We start from the raw sequence: 18,231 nt of genomic DNA on the forward strand, positions 1-18,231 counted from the left end.
TAGCACTGTTAATAGCTGCGTGATGCATTATGAAACTGAAAATAACCGCACCAAGAAGACATGGTGAACATTACGTGTTTAAAGCATCCTATTGAACCTGATTATTGGAGTGCCTAAAGTTCCTCGGTAGAAAATTAAGCAGGTGGGGAAAAGTATTCATCTTTCAGATAGCTGGGTGGAGATTTTTTCAAGCAGGGCTCTAAGATATTTGAAAAGTGTCTCGGAGGCTTTGGTGATTTTGGGAGCACAACAGCTCTAGTAGGTGGAAAAAAAAGACTTTTGTTATTGCCAGAAGTAGGGTTTGGTGTGAGGGAGAACTTGATGTGAGGGAAATCTGAGAAAAGAGAGCGGTGCCTGTTGGAGAGAAAAATCTATCTCAAGGGGTCAAAGGGTAGATAATTAAGGTGAAAACCTGAGGCTGCAGAATTTGGGTTTCTAAAAGAACATGGAAGATCCCTACGCTAGGGGACCACATTAGTGATTTGAAAATTAATTTTTTTTCTGCAGAGTGCCCCAGTAACTCTGTGGGGATAATTAAGCTCTGGCAGGATCAGGTTCATTCTTTAAATCTGGTGGAAACTTAAGACCTATTAAGATGCTCCTCAATCAAATTTATTTATAGGATTTACAGGAGAGTCTAATAAGCTTTTAATGCATTAAATCAAATATTATAAATTAAATGTGGCTTTTAGTACTCACTAGTTATTGAGCATTGTCCTTAGCGCCAGGGTAGTTATGAGATAATCACATCATTAGGTGCACAGCCGAGGGGCTGGCAAAAACAGGTGTCTGATTCCCATTTTGCAGATGAGAAAAGTGAGTCTCAGAAAGTTTGATTAATTTATTTTTCCAAGTTCACTCAGCCAGTGGGAAAATTGAGAACTGAGTTTAGAACCCAGGTCTAACTCCCAGACCCAGACTCCTTCCAGTGGGCAAGACAGCCTCCCTGAAATTTAAACTAAAAATAAATAAATAAATAAATAAATAAGAGGAGTGTTAGCTCCTTTAGCTACATAAAATATCTTTGCATAAAAATGGGGCCTAGTGGGAAGGGTGTCAGAGGACCTGGGTTCTCATTCTGACTCTGTCGTCACTTACCTGCTGCGTGACCTTGGGTAAGTCACTTGTCAGCCTCCGTTTCTTCATCTAGAAAAGGGGGTTGGATCCTCCTGCCTCTGACTAAAGACTGTGAGCCCCGTGGGGGACAGGGACTCTCTGACCTGATTATCTTGTATCTCTCCCAGTGCTTATAGTACTTGGCACATAATAAGTGCTTAGCAAATAACATTATTAAATGAACTTACTGCCTCCATGGAGCTTATACACCTGTGTATGTATAATGCCATTGATGTGACCCTCTCCCTAGCTCCATCTCAGTGGGCAGTGCCAATGTGGACTTGATGTGAAGTCATGATCCCGGGGCCTCAATGGCAGAGCTGACGGTAGCTGGAACTTCTTTCTTTATTTGCTTCTGCCAGGGCTAATAGGTCTGTTTTTGCTGTGCTCGCAGTGGAGGTGGATGCTCCGGGAAGGTCAGAAATCAATCAGTAGTGTTTATTGAGCATCTGCTAGGTGCGGAACATTGTGCTAAGTGCTTTGGAGGGTACACCTGCGTTAAAGATATACCCCCCCCCCGTATCACAGGAAGACAGGCACAAGCCAGACACAAAACATTACAGTTTTTTTTGGTAAATATGGTAGGATAAAGAGGTAAGTAAGTACGTTAATGTATTGAGAAAGGGCCAAAGTGTGTAAACAGAAGAGGGTAGTGCCTGGGAGGGTGTGACTCGGAAAGGGGGAGTTTACTGAAGGAATAGCTCCTGGAGGAGGTGGGCTCTTCAGAAAAAAGGATTTGAAAGGGTGGAGAGCTGTGGTCTAATAGATTTGAAGGAGGAGCTCCAAGCTGCCAGGAGGACTCGCGAAAGAGGTTGGCAGGACGAGAGGTGAGAACAAGGAACGGTTCTCATGAGAAACGCAGAGTGCGAGCTGGAGTGTGATGGGAGAAGAGAGATGATGATAAATTAGAGAGCTGATGGAGTCTCTTAAAACTAGCAATCGGGTGTTTCTGCTTCAGCCGGAGGGGAATGGGGAACTTGAAGGTTTTGGGAGAGCAGAAACGTGTGGAGAACGAGGTGTTTGAAAGATACTGAGAGCTGTGGAGGGTGAAGTCTAAGCTGGAGACAGGAAGACCAGTAAGGAGCCTGACTCAGCAGTCCAACTGTGATGTGAGGAGCTCTTGGACCAAGGTCATGGCTGTTGGGCTAGAGAGGAAGGGACAGATGTAGGGAATGTGGAGGGAAAAAAAAAGCAGGATTTTGTGACAGGTTTGTCACAGCAGTGACCCAAAAAAAGGTGAGAAATAATGGGGAAGTTCAAAGTTTTGAGCTTACTGATAATGATGATGATGAAGATGATGTGGTATTTTGCATGCTATGTGCCAAGCAGATACGATACAGTTGGATCAGAGAACGCCCCTCCCTATGTGGGGCTCACAGTCTTAATTGGGAAGCAGAACAAATATTTAATCCCTGTTTTCCACGAGACCCAGAGAAGTTAAGCGACTTGCCCGAGGTGTCACAGCAGGCAAGTGGCAGAGCCTGGATTGGAGCCTAGGTTCCTTAACTCCCAGGCTCGTGTTCTTTCCATGTTACTTCCCTTCTGAGACTCAGAATGTCTGGGAGGGACGATCAGAAACTCAGTTTTAAATATTTTGATGTTGAGGTGCTGGCAGGGTATTGCTATGGAAATGATCTGGGGAGATGCAAGGTTACAGAGGAGGGTGAAGATCAGGGCCGGGAGAGAGAGATTTCATTCACCGAGTCGTATTTTTTGAGCGCTTGCAATTTGGGAACCAACTCACGTAGAAGTGGTGGCCAAAGCCATTGGAATAGACGGGCTGCCGGAGCGGGTGAATGAGAAGAGGAAGGTACTCAGAACAGCAGTTGCCTGAGCCGGTAAAGGTAGGAAGAAACCAGGCCCTGTAAGTGCCATTAAAAAAATTTAAAAATGATGGTATTTGTTAAGTGCTTACTATGTGGCAAGCACTGTTCTTGGTAATCAAGGTAACCAGGTTGTCTCACATGGGGCTCACAGCCTTAATCCCCATTTTACAGATGAGGTAACTGAGGCACAGAAAAGCTAAGTGACTTGCCAAAATCACAGAACTGGCAAGTGGTGGAGCCGGGATTAAGACTCACAGCCCCTGACTTCCAAGCCCGTGCTCTTTCCACTAAGCCAATCCACTTCTCTAAGTGTACTAAGTGCTTCTCTTAGTGTACTAAGCACTTGGGAGAGTACAGTTCAGCAGAGTTGGCAGGGACGTCCCCTGCCCACAACAAGCTTAGAGTCTGGAGGGACTTCAGTAGATGCCAATCAGTAGTACCCACTGAGCTGCTTCTGTGGGCTGAGTCCTGTACCAAGCAGAGAGTACAACTGAGACCCAGTCCCTGCCCTCAGGAAGTTTACAATTCAAGCTGTGTGAGACAGACACTAAAAAAAGGGTTCTGAGCCTGGGTATGCGTATGGACGCATCCTTCGTGGGAGGTTGGGAATACCCCGGTGCCCAGATAATGACCAGATGGTCAATCTCTGGTCATTCACTTGATGGCTCCATGTTTCACCAAGGATAACCATGGAGCCGTGCATCAATCAGTGGTATTTAGTGAGCGCTTACCGAGCACTGTCCTAAACACTTGAAAGAGTACACAATGCAACAGAGTTGGGAGATACGATCGCTGCCCACGGTAAGTTTGCAGTCTACAGGGTAGACGGATATCAAATTACATTAGGAATGGGGGGAAATGGAAGAGTAGGGAAAACAGCGTGACGTAGCGGATAGGGCACAGGCTTGGGAGTCAGAAGGTCATGGTTCTAATCCTGTTATTGCTCTGTGGCCTTGAGCAAGTCATTTCACTTCTCAGTGCCTCAGTTACATCAGCTGTAAAATTGATATTGAAACTGTGAGTCCCATGTGGGACAGGGACTATGTCCAACCCAATTTGCTTGTATCCACCCCGGTGCTTAGTACGGTGCCCGGCACGTAGTAAGCGCTTAACAAATACCACAATCCTTCTTCTTATTAGAATCTAAGAATATTTACATAAGTATTTTGGGACTGCAGTAAGTAGCAAAGTGCGTAAGGGGTACACAGCCAAGTTTGTAGTCGACACAGAGGGAAGGTGGATTGGGGAATTAAAGGGCTTAGTCTGAGAAGGCGTCTTGGAGAAGATCTGAATTTAGGAGGGTTTTGGAGGTGAGAAGACTGGTGGACTGTCAGATATGAAGGGGGAAGGAGTTCCAGGCCCAAGGGAGAAGATGGACAAGGTGTCGGTGGTGGAATTAACAGATGAGATCAAGGTACACAGAGTAGGTTAGTGTTAGAGAAGCAGAGTGTGCAATTTGGGTTTTAGTAGGAAACCAGCCAGGTTGGGGAAGAAGGGGGAGCTGAGCAATGGTAAGGAATTTCTGTTTAATGCAGCACTGAAAGGTGCATTTTTTACTCGGTACTGTATCGTCTGTATTATTTCAATTTTTTGTTTTGTTTTATAGGTACTACATATCAAAAGGGGCTATTGTGGATCAACTTGGAGGAGACTTAAATTCCACACCACTTCACTGGGCCACAAGGTTTAAACCCACTTCTTTAATCTTTTATGTATTTCCTTTAATGTTTCCTTTAAAAAAAAGTTCTGAAATGTTTGTGGCTCTGTGGAAGAATTAAATTGATACTCTAAAGAAAAGCTGGAGAAGACATATATAGTTCACTTTGGAATTTCCCGGGACAAATGAACCACACTGTGGATTATTTATCCAAATCGAGGTGTTTTTCCCTCTTCCTAGGTAATGTGAGTTCAATGTAGGCTGGAAAGCAGTAAAGAAGAAACCATAAACTCTCTTCCTCCTCCTGCTCCCTACCTATATCCCTCTGGCCAACTCTACTCCCGGTCCAGTGGAAAGAGTGTAGTTGGGGGAGCCCAGAGACCTGAGTTCCAATCCTGGCTCTGAAAGGAGGATTGTGCCTGCAGGAGCTGTGCCATGGTTGGTGAAGTTCTCTGGGTGAAAAGCCATGCAGGGTATTCCAGAGTGGCCCAACGTATATTCCGAAAAGTTACCGGCTAACTTGGGTGACGGCGAGCGCTGTGGCTACCGTGGCCGTCCCCTTAGGACACAGCGTCCACACTACATCGCAGTCACGGCAGCCACAAATGGGTCGGTCCTGCATATTAAAAAACCTCTGCCGGCCGTTGGTGATGCGCCGCACCTGCCCGCATACTTGCCCTCTCTGCCCCAGTAGGAATATAACCGGCAGGGGCAAGACAGCGAGGTGGTGTATTCAATCCATCCCGAAGTCTCAGGGCTGAGAATTTCCCGGTATTCTCGGCGGGAGGTGTACTGGGTGCCGAGCATAATAAAAATAGAAGACAGGCTAACGCTTCCTGACCGCAGGGGTCATCTTCATCTCTTGGCATTTCCTTCCCCCACCAGCGTCATCCCGAGTTGGGATGCTCACCAGTCATTCGTGGCACCGAAGCCGCGTGGCCCAGTGGCTAGAGCGCTCATCTGGGTGTCGGAAGGACCTGGGTTCTAATCCCATCTCTGCCACTTGTCTGCCCTGTGACCTTGGACGTGTCACTTCACTTTTCTGGGCCTCAGTCACCTCTGTAGAATGGCACTTCAGACTTAGAGCCCTATGTGGGATGTGGACTGTGTCCAACTTGATTAGCTTGTATCTACACCAGGGAACATAGTAATTTGATCAAGAAAAAAAAGACTTGGGCTCTAATCCCAGCTCCACTACTTGCCTGCTCTGTGACCCCTGGGCAAGTCCCTTCTCTGCACCTCAATTTCCTCAACTGTAAAACGGGGATTCAGTACTTGTTTTTCCCTTACACTTAAACTGTGAGCCCCATGTGGGGCAGAGACTTAGTCCAAGCAGATTGCATCTACCCCAGTGCTTAGAAGAGTGCTTTACACGGAGTAAGCGTTTAACAAATACCATGATAAAAACGAACCCTGTCTCAGTCCCTGAAATTCTGGGAAGCCTAGTCACTGATGAGAGCTTCAAAGTCAGCCACATGTTCTGTTCAGATTTGTAAAAGCTAATTTGCCCTTCAGTGTGTATCTTCTCTCTGCTTCTTAGCACAAGACTGTGACTCCCCACTGTGAGCCTGGCTGCTGGCAAGCAAGTGGTTGGTGAAGCAATAGCATCTTCTCCCCGCCACTAGGAGAAGTAGCTGTTAAAGCTTGGCTCTTCAAAGCATTCTGTCTCCTCCTACTGAAATTAGTTTGCAGCTCTTGGAATTTTTGCTTCTGTAAGATATAGATTCTGGTTTTTTGTTTGTTTTTTTTTTCCAAAAACGAAAGGCTGCTTTGGTCTGCCAGGTTATTTGGTGCATACCCTCTGACTCTAGGAGATGGAAGTGTAGAGGAGGGATCCCTATTATGACTGGAAAAGAAAGAAGACAAATAGGAGGGGATGATAGTTAAGACTTGGAACACATTTGTTAGCTTCATCTATCCGATGTTATACATACAAGTGGGAATCTTTTCTTTTCTTTTTTTTTTTTTTTTGTTAAGCACTTACTTTGTGCCATGCACCATACTAAGGTTTGGAGTAGATAATCACGTGGGCCCAGTCCCTGTCCCAGGTGGGGCTCACAGTCTTAAACCCCATTTTACAGATGAGGTAACTGAGGCTCAGAGAAGTGAAGTCACTTGCCCAAGGTCACACAACAGCAAATAGTACAGGATTAGAACTCAGATCTTCCAACTCCAAGGCCCATGCACTTTCCACTTGGCCACACTACTTCCCTGTGCAATCGTATACAAATTTCCACAGAGCTTATGTTCAGATAAGAGAATCATTTTCTGTTTCAGCATTGGAAGTCCATCTCTATTTTTATTCCAAATGGTCCCCTGAGAAGCAGTCTTCCTGGATTTTATTTGTCATCACTATGGAACTGATTTAATTTCTCAGACTGAATATTCTTTTGGAAAAAACCTTGTAGTTCCTCATTATCTTGGAGAGTGCTTAGACATTTCTCACTTGGGTCCAGTTAAAAGTGAAAACTATGTTAATTTAATTGTAACTTTAGAAGAATTAGTTCTTCCATTGAAGAACGTCCCCATTATCCATCAGTTCTCAAGAGAGGTCTTGAAGTTATAACTGCTCCGACTCTGACAATCCAGTTCGGTTGGCTCCGTGTATTTCTTAAAAATCCACGTAGTATTTATTTCTAATTTGAAAAGATTGGATGTTAAAATGAACTAGCTGCTCAGAGTTTCTGTGTGTGTGTGTGTTTTTCTGTTAATGTTTCAGGCAGGGCCACCTTTCCATGGTTGTGCAGCTGATGAAATATGGTGCAGATCCATCATTAATTGATGGGGAAGGGTGTAGCTGTATCCACCTGGCTGCCCAGTTCGGACATACCTCAATTGTTGCTTATCTAATAGCAAAGGGACAGGTAAAATCAAAGCTAAGAATGCATTTTTTTAATGAAAAACTTCAAAGGACTCTCTCGGTCTTAAGTGTCTGGTATCATTTTGTGTCCCGTCAAGAAATATTAGACCCTATCCTCTCTTCGTGCTCTGAAAATGTACGAGATAAACTCAGAAAACAACCCCTGTGAAAATGGTGTCCAAACCCCCGTGAGACTTAATGTCAGATAACACCTATCGGAAACTTCATAGCAACAGTGAAGCACCCTCGTTAGCTCCGAGAAACTTATCTGCCTTTTCCAGCGTGACCACCGATAAGATATTGTTCTGCCGGGCAGCTCTTAAAGTTCCAGAGGGTGCCAGAGGAAAGAAAGCACCGGGATTGGTTTGCTCCGCATGACTCCAAGATAAGGATTGTAGTATTTGTTAAGCTCTTCCTATGTGCCAGGTTCTGTACTGGGTCGTGGGGAAGATACAAGGTAATCAGGCCAGGCTCACTGTACTACACGGGGCTCAAAGACTAAGTAGGAGGAGAGCAGGTATTGGATGCCCATTTTACGGATGAGGGAATTGATTCCCAGAGAAGCCGTGACTTGCCCAAGGTCACCCAGCATGCTAATGGTGAAACTGGGAAGGTCACCCAAGTCCTCTGACTCCCTGGCCCATGCTCTTGCCATTAGACCACACTGCTCCAACGGGAAAGGCATCGTCAATGCTATGAAGAACCATAGGGATGCCATCCAAGGGACGCTGACGGAAGCCTGTTGGTGGAAGCTAAGACGCAAACAGGAATTCTCAGTGTAACACCGAGACCGAAGAGAGACAGAGCCAAACTCTAAGCTGCCCTCAGTTTGGTCCTGTTCTTTGTAGCCTAAAAAGTGTAAATTTCCTCTGCCGAAACACCACTGAAAAGGAGAGATGTCTTTCGATACATTACAGATGTGGAGGCATTTATAAAATAATGATAACAGCACTTCAGTACTCTCATTAACACACCTTCCAGGAGTTTCTATGTGATGTAGTGAGGAATGGGTAACCGTTGAAGATGTCTGAACAGCGGGGAAGCCTTAGGCAGAATGATAATTTAGGGAAATGATGAAGTACGGTAAGGAGAGGCCAGAGGGTTGGGGGTAAATAGGTTGATGATTTGGTATAGTCAAGCTAGGATATGACAAGTCCCTGGACCAAGGTAGTGGCCTTTTGGATGAAGAAGAAGTGGAGGAGTCAGATGTGAGAGATGATGTGGAGGAAAAACTGACAGAATTTGGTGACCAACTGAATAGGAAAGTTGAAAGAGAGTTTTCAGAGACTGGGAAGGTAGTGATATTTTCAGTAGTGAGGGGACAGCCGGATGGAGGAGAGGATTTTGGAGGGAAGATGAGGAATTCAGTCTGTTCAGTGTATTTTTTGAGCACTAACTATGGGCAGAGCACTTGGGAGAGTGATAATAATGATATTTGTTAAGCACTCGCTATTCTAAGCACTGGGGTAGATATAAGCTAATCAGGTGGGACACAGCCCCTTCCCCCCTTGGGGCTCACAGTCTTAATTCCCATTTTACAGATGAGGTAACTGAGGTACAGAGAAGTTAAGTGACTTCCCCAAGGTCATTCAGCAGACAAGTGGTGGAGTCGGGATTAGAATCCATGACCTTCTTACTCCCAGTCCCGCGCTCTATCCACTACGCCACGCCGCTTCCCCGAGTACAGTACAGTTGGTAGAGAACAATCCCTGCTGTCAAGGAGTTTCCAGTCTGGCCGGGGAGAATCTAGGGTTCAGTTTTGGAGAGATCGAATCCATTGAAAACATTACTAGAACATCTATGTAGAGATGTCCTGGTGGCAAGGGGAGAGTCAGAAGAGAAGGGGGCCTGGGCCGGTGCCAAGAAGTGGAGGAAGAGCCAGCGAAACACGTGGAGAAGGATCAGCCAGAGAAGTCAAAAAGGAAGCAGGAGAGAACTGTGTCAGTGAAACCAAGTTTAGATAAGCTTTCCAGGGGAAAGGAAGTGGACTTGTGCGCTTCGTCTGTCTCCCTTGCCCATGGATTTGTACCAGGCATTCAGCCCCCTCACGGCCCCACGGTACATACATACATAAGGGCAGGGAACGTGTCTGTTATTTCTGCTGAATGATATCCTCCCAAACGCTCAGTATGGTGCTCTGCAGATAGTAAGCACTCAATAAATACCACTGATTGATATTCATAATTTATTTATATTCATTTATTCATCTGTCTCCTCTAGATGATATTTAAGCGGTTACTTTGTGTCAAACACTGTTCTAAGCGCTGGGGTAGATACAGACTAACTGAACCAAGACTGAACTAAGCACTTATTTTACCCCCCTCAACTAGTACAGCAGCCTCCTCGCTGACCACCCTGTCTCTTCCCCACTCCCATCTGTACTGCTTCATTCAGTTTGCCCAGATCATTTTACTTTAACAGCATTCTGTCCTTGTCTCCCTGTTGCTCAGAAACCCCCACTGCTCGCCCATCCGTGATGATGACAGTGGTATTTAAGTGTTTACTCTTTCATAAGCACTGTACTAAACACGGTCGGATACGAGATGATGCGGTCCCTGTCCCACCTGGGGCTCAAAGTCTAAAGAGAAGGGAGAACAGATAGTGAATCCCTATTTTACAGATGAGGAAACTGAGGCACAGAGAAATAAAGTAACTCGCCCGTGGTCACACCCGCAGGAGAGACCTGCGATTAGAACCCAGGTCCTGTGACTATTAGACCTGTGCTCTTTCTTTTAATCCACGCTGCTCTTCATCCATCTTTGCTTCAAGCAGAGAATCCTTACCATTGGCCTCAAGACAGTCATTCTCCACCTCTTCGCTTATCTTGCTAAGGTAATTGTAGGTAGGGAAGCAGCTTGCTTAGAGAGGTAGTGTGGCCTAGTGGAAAGAACATGGTTCCTGGGAATCAGTGGAACTGACATCTTAATTCCAGTTCTGCCACTTGCCTGCAGTGTGACCTTGGACAAGTCACTTATCTTAGCGTTTCCTCATCTGTAAAATGGGGATTAGTTCCTACTTCTTTCCTACTTAGACTGGGGGACCCAAGTGGGACAAGGAGTCTATCCTATTTGCCTTGTTTCTCTCCTACCTCTTAGTAGAGTGCTTGGAACTTAATAAATACCATTAGTTAAGATTATTAATCTTCTACAACCCAGCTCACACACTTCGCTCCTCTAATGCCAGCCTATTCACTCTACCTCAGTTTCGTCTCGCCTCCAACCCCTTCCCCCATCCTCTGTATCTAACACACCACCACTTTTCTCATCTTCAAAACCCTACTAAAATCATATCTCCTCCAAAAGGCTTTCCCCGACTAACTTCATTTCCCCACCCTCTTCTTCTTCCCTTCAGTGCATGTCTTCCATCAATTCTAGTCAATCAGTTGTATTTTATTGAGCACTTAACTGCATGCAGAGCACTGTACTAAACTCTTGGGAGAGTACAATGCAACACTATAACCGACTCATTCCCTGTCCACAATGGGTTTCCAGTCTAGAGGGGGAGACAGACAATATAAAATTAGAGATATGTACATAACTTCTCTGGGGCTAGGAGGGGGGATGAATAAAGGGAGCAAGACGCAGGAGGGAGTGGAAGGGTTTAGTCAGGGAAGGCCTCTTGGAGGAGGTGTGCCTTTAGTAAGGCTTTGAAGATGGGGAAAGTATGAAGAGGGAGGGCATTCCAGGCCAGAGGCAGGACGTGGGTGAGAAATAGGCGACAAAATCGAGGTACAGTGAAAAGATTGGCATTAGAAGAGCGGAGTGTGCGGGCTGGGTTGTAGTAGAGGAGCAAGGTGAGGTAGGTGGCAAGATGATTGCTTCAAAGCTGATGCTGAGGAGTTTCTTTTTGATGCAGGGGTTGATGGGCAACCACTGGAGGTTCTTGAGGAGTGGGGAAACATGGCCTGAAAGTTGTGGGGGGTTTGTTTTGTTTTTTTTAGAAAAATGATCTGGGCAGCAGGGTGAAGTGTGGACTGGAGTGGAGAGAGACAGGAGGCAGAGAGGTCAGCAAGGAGGCTGATAAGGTAATCAAGGCGGCAAGGATAAGTGCTTGGCTTCTTGTACCCTTCCAAACATTCTTGTACCCTTCCAAGCACTTAGTTTGGTACTCAGCACCCAGTAATGATATCGTTGATTGATCGATAGATCAGTGTAGGATGCAGGACTCAGAAGTGGCGGACCTCTCTTGGTCCAGAACCTTTGGGAAGATCCAATACCAAGTGGGAACACGGAAAAGAGCGTGAACAGATGGAAAGGGCTATTCTGATACGCCCAAGGTGCAGAAGGAATTGTTGCTCCCACAGCCATAATAATAATAATAACGTGGTATTTAAGTGCTTACTATGTGTCTGGCACTGTACGAAGCGCTGGGGTAGATACAAGCAAATCGGGTTGGATGTAGTTCCTGTCCCACGTGGGGCTTGCAGTCTCAATCCCCATTTTACAGATGAGGTAACTGAGGCACAGAGAAACCAAGTGACTCGCCTGCGGTCACAGAGCAGACCAGTGGCAGAACCAGAATTAGAACCCATGACCTTCTGACTCCCAGGCCTGAGCTTTAGTCACTATGCCATGCTGCTTCCCATCTGAGCAGCTGCCATTTCACCCCTCGTTAATCTCGGGGGCACGGGATCCTCTTATCCAGAACGACGGTGGATGTATTCGCATGCCCTATTGAGAATGTCTCAGTCCTTAATGGATTGTTGTCCACAGCACCTTCCCGTTGGTATCGGTGTTTTACCCAATATACAGGTCAGAGCACCTGAAACGCAGGAGAAATAGAACGTTGAAGTGTTGGTCATTTCTTGCAGCCCATATCTCTGGGGCTTTTCCTGGGTGTGCATTTTTTGCTTTTCTTAAATCCAGCACACGATCCAAAAAATTCTCTAGAGAAAATATTTTGTTTGTAAGACGGATGCAGTTGATCAAACCGTGGTATTTATGGAGTGCCTGCTGTGTGCAGAGCAATTTAATAAGCGCTTGGAAGAGTAAAACACAGCAGAGTTGGCAGACACAAGGAGCTTACCGTCAACTGGCATTAAGCTTTTAATAATGAGCCTCTTTAGATTACTTAACGTTAAACACAAACTGGCCAATTATTGCGGGAAACTCGATCTGTGGTTTACGGGGAAGAGCTGCACCAGTGCGGTAAATATCCTGCCTGGATTTCTGAAAGAGTTAATGCTCCCCACTTGCCTAATGAAGGAGTTAATTAAACTTATTCTAGCTTGCGAAACTAAACTATTTTAGTCTGATATAGTTCAGCAGTTTAAGTCAATTTTAATCCTACCTAGATTGTGTAATACGGTAAGCAGCTTTGGAACCCGAGCAAATAATTCTTCTATCTAATCATTTTAAATAGGACCGTAGATAGTAAGTCATTCAATTTTATGGAGCTTTCAGAAATTTTAAATGAACGTGGCATTGGAAGAGATAGTACCCCCTCTGTCATAGGTGGGCAGTTCTGGCAGGGTCATAATTTAGCCCTTTAGGTTCATGTTTTAGGCGGGTGGTCTTAGCTGTTAATTAATGTGAAAAATGTGTATTCTTGGTTAAAATGGATAGAAAGGAACAGCAGATGGTGCTGTAGCTCACGTTAATTAATGTGTGCTGGTCTCCCCCTAGCAGAAATCCCCAGTCTTTGTTCAGGTTACATTAATCATTCAGTGGTGTTTCTTGAACCAAGTGCTTGGGAGGGTACCCGTTCCCTCCCATAGATAGAGTATTCCTCATTCCTTCTCACTGTTTTCCCTTTTTTTATTCATTTCTCTTCTTACCTTTCTTATGGGCAGGGGACATGCCTACAATTCTTCTGTAATGGACTCTCCCAAGCGGATAGTACAGTGTCCTGCATGCAGTAAGCGCTCAGTGAACACCATCGATTGAACCAGCAAAGAGGCTTTTGGACCCCTCTCTCCAAATGTGGAGAATAGCCAGCTTCAGGAGAGAGGGATCCCCTCCCATTCTGGGGCGACGCCTCCGGGATAATGATAAAAGTGCTATTTGTGAAGCGCTTGCTAAGGGGCATGCCGCTTACTAAGCATAGGAGCAGATGCAGTACAGTCAGATTGGACCCAAGGGGGAGGGAGAAGGTTTATCCACCCCACCACACACACCCCGGTTTCTAGGTGAGAAAACCAAGTCACAGAAGTTGAGTGACTTTGGGAAGACCCCGGCCCCTGTAGGGGGCAGCGGAGGCAGTAGGAGGAGACGGTCTGGGCTGGATCCGTGTGGGCCCAGAAACAGCTGGAGCGGGCGAAGACGTGGCACCCTTCTTTTTGTCTCCCCTTGTAGACCGTGGGCAGAGCTCGCCTCTGCCAACTCTGTTTTATTGTACTTTCCCAAGCTGTCCGTACAGGGCTCGGCGCATCATAGCCACTCGATAAGTCCCATTGATTGATTTTGTTCTTTCTTTGTACTCACATCCTCTGGTACTGTCCTCCTGAATTCCCGTCTCGGCCTGCAAGTCGTTCTGCTGTGCACGGCTATTTTGAGAGTATTTGCATGCATCTCCCTCCATGTTCATACTGTGGTTTAAGTCTCTGGGTGGAAACGTGCTCCTCTGAGCCCACGAATGTCAATGTTCATTACGTACGTTTGAAGAAAACTTACGTATATATGGAAATTCGCTCGTGGGTGTTTGTGTATGTGACTACGTGGGAGAAAGTATGAACATGCAGCCAGTTCTTCCATAGCAAGTGATTTTAGTCAGCGTTTCAGAACGCACGGCGGGAGAGGAATAGGGAGTGCTCTACCAAAAAGCCACATCTAACTGGATGGAATGTGATTGCGGTGGGAAGAACGGCTTGTGCTCATGTGGGTGCTGCCAGTGAAGGGGAGCATACTTTAGGACACGTTTATCTTAACGTGGGGTTTGGCGGAAACAGAGCTCCTGCATACTAGTCTGTTGTAGGATCCCAAGCGCTCGGTACAGTGGTCTGAGCATAGTAAGCACTCAATAAATGCCATTAATTGATTGACTGATAGTCTACCTGAGTGTATATTGGTTTGGATGAGTATGTAAATATGCCACCTGTTTGCTCTGAGGGATGTGGTCCCAAGGCTCTTGGCATTTAGGGAGGGAAGCAGTGAAAGCAGAGATCCAATCTGGAGGGGCCGGGGAGAAACTCAGGCTCTCCTTTTTCCCCAGGGATTCCCCCACCTCTGCCGTGAAGTGAGTGTACTGGGATTTGTGGAAATCTGGGGATGTGCTTTTGGGACTGGAGACAGCAAATGAAGTGGGTGAGTGTGTTAACAGTTGATCAAGATAGCCTTATGGTTTCGTACAAATTCTACGGCAAGAGGGGAATCTACAGGGTGGCGAAAGGATGGAGAGGGCAGCAGAAGGAGAGAAGAATTGATTTCCTTTTCTCCCAGCGCTTAGTACAGTGTTCTACACATAGTAAGCACATAATAAATACTTCTTTCCTCTGCTTTCCTCATCCTCCCGCTCCTCTGCTTCTCCCCCATCATCCCCCATCTTCACTCACTGACTCACTGAGAAATTCCTCCAAGGCCCCAGCCCATACTTCCCAAGACAGAGCAAAGAAGCAACAGGAGAGCAGCAGCCACTTCCTGGAGTTTCTCCTGGGGTGTCCCAGAGGAGGTTTTGTGGGAAGCACCTGGCAGCCAGTTGCGGGGGCCGTGAGTGTGGCTCCCCTCGGTTTTCCTTTCCGGTCCCAGCCGCCGGATGCCCGGTTGGGTGGAAGTGCTCGGATGAAGGAGTCAGGTGGCAGGAGTGACAACCTGGTAGGGGGAAGATCTGTCACCAGCTGCCTCTTGGAATGCAGCACTTTCCCACATGCAGGAATTCAAGCAGCAGGGTGCGGAGGTTCTGGAGCAGTAAGGGGACAGTGAGTGAGAGTGATCAGGGTCGTAGGAGGGGAGATGCATCACTCTTAAGCACCTAGAATCGGAACAGGCTAGTCAACACTGTGATCCCGTTGAGGGCAGGTATTATCTCTCTTTAATGCTATATTGTACTTTCCAAGCATTTAGTACAGTGCTGTGCGTATAGGAAGAACTCAGTAAATACGATTAAATGAATATGGCAGCGAAGACAGTCGATCCATCAATCGGTGTTTTTTTACCGAGGACTTCCAGGGTGGAGGCACCGTGCCGAGCATTTGGGAAAGTACAAGACAATAGATTTGGTAGCCTCAGTTTATAGGCGATGCAGCGTGGAGGTGGGGTAGGCAGGGAAAACCTCATGGAGGAAATGTGATTTTAGGAGGGCGTTAACATCGAGGAGAGCAGTGGGCTGTCGGGCTGTGAAGGAGAGGGGGTTCCAGGCCAGAGGGAGGTTGAGGGCAGCGGGTCGGCGGGACGGACAAAATCAAGGTACAGAGAGTAGGTTGGAAATAGCAGAGTGAAGTGTGCAGTTAGGTTGTAGAAGGAGATCAGTGAGGTAAGGTAGGATGGGGAGAGATGATTGAGTGTCTTAAAACCAGTGGTGAGGAGTTTGCATTTGATGTGGAAGGGGATGGGTAACTTTTGGAAGGTTTTGAGGAGTGGGGAAGTACGTATTGAGTTGTTTTTAAAAAAAAATGACTTGGGCAGTAGAGTGAAATAAGGATTGGAGAGAGGAGAGACAGGAGGCAGAGAGGTCAACGAGATGGCTGATTGAGTAGTCAGGGCGGTATGTGACTTGAAGCAGTATGGCCTAGTGGAAAAAACACCCGCCTGGAAGTCAGAGGACCGGACTCCTAATCCCTGCTACACTACTTACTTGCAGGTATACCTTGGGCAAGTCACTTCACTTCACTGTGCCTCAGTTCCCTCACCCCCAAAATAGGGATTCGATACCTGTTCCCCCTCCTGTGAGGACTGCGAACTTCATGTGGCACCTGATTATCCTCTATCTAGCCCGTGCTTGTTACAGTGCTTGGCAAGTAGTAAATGCTTAACAAATACCATAATTAGTATTATCATTATCATGTGCTGTAAATTCAGTATCAGTCCTTCCTGTTCTTATTTTTAAGCTGCCTAGAAAATAAGGTCTCTAAGACTTCCAACAAAGTTTTTTGCAATTAACTTTTATCATGAAATTTTGCCTTACAAAAATAATCCCAAAATTATGCTACAGGACAGTAAATGAAATATTTAATAAAATTATCAGGGATATGAAAAAGCCAAGAAATATGGAAAAGCAAAATATACTAGAGACATAATGTTAAAAACAAGTGAAAGTGAGAAATAATAGGATAATGAATAATAATAATTTGATGATAAAGAAATTTCCATGAAAATAAAGAGAGATCACACATTTTTCCACGATACTTTATTTTCTGCAGATAATGAATTTGCAAATAAATATGACTCAATTTCCTACACATAAACTGAATAAACGTTGAAACATTTTCAGTACATGGCCTGTTTTCTTTTTATCAGGATGTAGATATGATGGATCAGAATGGAATGACCCCTTTAATGTGGGCAGCATATAGGACCCACAGGTATGTTCTTCTACACATAAAACTTTACAAAAGCATCTTCACTAATACTATCTTGTTCCTTTTCCTATGGACACAACGCTCTTGGCATTTTCTTCTTTCAGCAACTTCTAAATGAAATAGGGGAAAATTTTCTTTTTTCTGATGTTTCTTTGGCCCCGTGCATTTTGGGAATCCAAGGGCAACCTCAGTAATTTGAAATAATTGGAGCCCAGACATTGCTGGTTGTCTGAATCATGGTTTTCCAAAGGACAAATGAGGGAAGTGGAAGTTAACTAGAAAGTCGGGAGTGGGATAGGGGTAGGGGTGGGTATGAGAGAGAGAGAAGAGGAGGAGGGAGGGGAAGGTAGAGGGAGAGGACACGGGCAAACCGGAATTCTAAATTCAGGTAAAAGTTTACCTGAAATCTGTAACTTTCTTACCCTTAAAAGTATCACTTCAGTTGATGCTGCCTATAGGTTTCAGCCAGAGTGCTTGTTTTGGTTGCCTACGTTTTGAGTAGGCTGGGGTAATTACATTTAAAAAAAAAAAAAATTTAGTCTCTGCCAAGGCCAATTTGCCATGGATATCATTTTTACTGTTAATCTAACTCAATTTCTTTCTTTTTTAGTGTGGACCCAACTCGATTGCTGTTAACGTTTAATGTTTCAGTTAATCTCGGTGACAAGTATCACAAGAATACTGCCCTACACTGGGCAGTGCTAGCAGGAAATACTACAGTCATTAGCCTTCTCTTAGATGCCGGAGCTAATGTTGATGCCCAGAATATTAAGGTAAAAAGCGACATGTGGCATTTATTGGAAATCCAAAAATTTACGCATCCTGTCTTGAACAAAATTTAGGGTTCTATAGATGTGCGTGTGTGTTTGTGCTTAGTAGGTTTGAGTTTCAGTTTCCAATTTCTTCGGAAATGTTGAAGTCATTGTCCGACAGACCTCATTCCTATTAGTTCTTATCCTATTAGTTCTGTGAAGCTCTCAGCTGAGGGAATTACATTTTTCATTTTTAAATGTGTAGGGTTTTAAAAGTTTTCTTGGAGAGGTGGTTATAGGATAGCTAAAAAAGCACTTGTTTAAATCATATCCAAGATATTATAATAATTATGGTATTTCTTAAGCGCTTACTATGTGCCAAGCACTGTTTTAAGCACTGGCATAGATATAGGATAATCAGGTTGTCCCATGTGGGGCTCACCGTCTTAATCCCCATTTTACAGATGAGATAACTGAGGCCCAGAGAAGTGACTTGCCTGAGGTCACACAGCAAAGTGGCAGAGCTGGGATTAGAACTCACGACCTTCTGACTTCCAGGCCCGTGGTCT

At 45.4% G+C, this 18,231-nt stretch overlaps 1 protein-coding gene across 1 annotated transcript in view; it reads left to right on the forward strand.

The window, feature by feature from the left end:
• ZDHHC17 (zinc finger DHHC-type palmitoyltransferase 17) overlaps nucleotides 1-18,231 on the forward strand; it is a 122,687-nt gene that overhangs the window by 57,810 nt on the left and 46,646 nt on the right. Inside the window, exons 4-7 of the mRNA XM_029078952.2 lie at nucleotides 4,549-4,626; nucleotides 7,319-7,463; nucleotides 16,849-16,913; nucleotides 17,521-17,683. Coding sequence (XP_028934785.1) covers nucleotides 4,549-4,626; nucleotides 7,319-7,463; nucleotides 16,849-16,913; nucleotides 17,521-17,683 — 451 coding nt within the window. The remainder of the gene's footprint in view (nucleotides 1-4,548; nucleotides 4,627-7,318; nucleotides 7,464-16,848; nucleotides 16,914-17,520; nucleotides 17,684-18,231) is intronic.

Source organism: Ornithorhynchus anatinus, chromosome 14 (assembly GCF_004115215.2).
Source record: "Ornithorhynchus anatinus isolate Pmale09 chromosome 14, mOrnAna1.pri.v4, whole genome shotgun sequence".
Taxonomy (NCBI): domain Eukaryota; kingdom Metazoa; phylum Chordata; class Mammalia; order Monotremata; family Ornithorhynchidae; genus Ornithorhynchus; species Ornithorhynchus anatinus.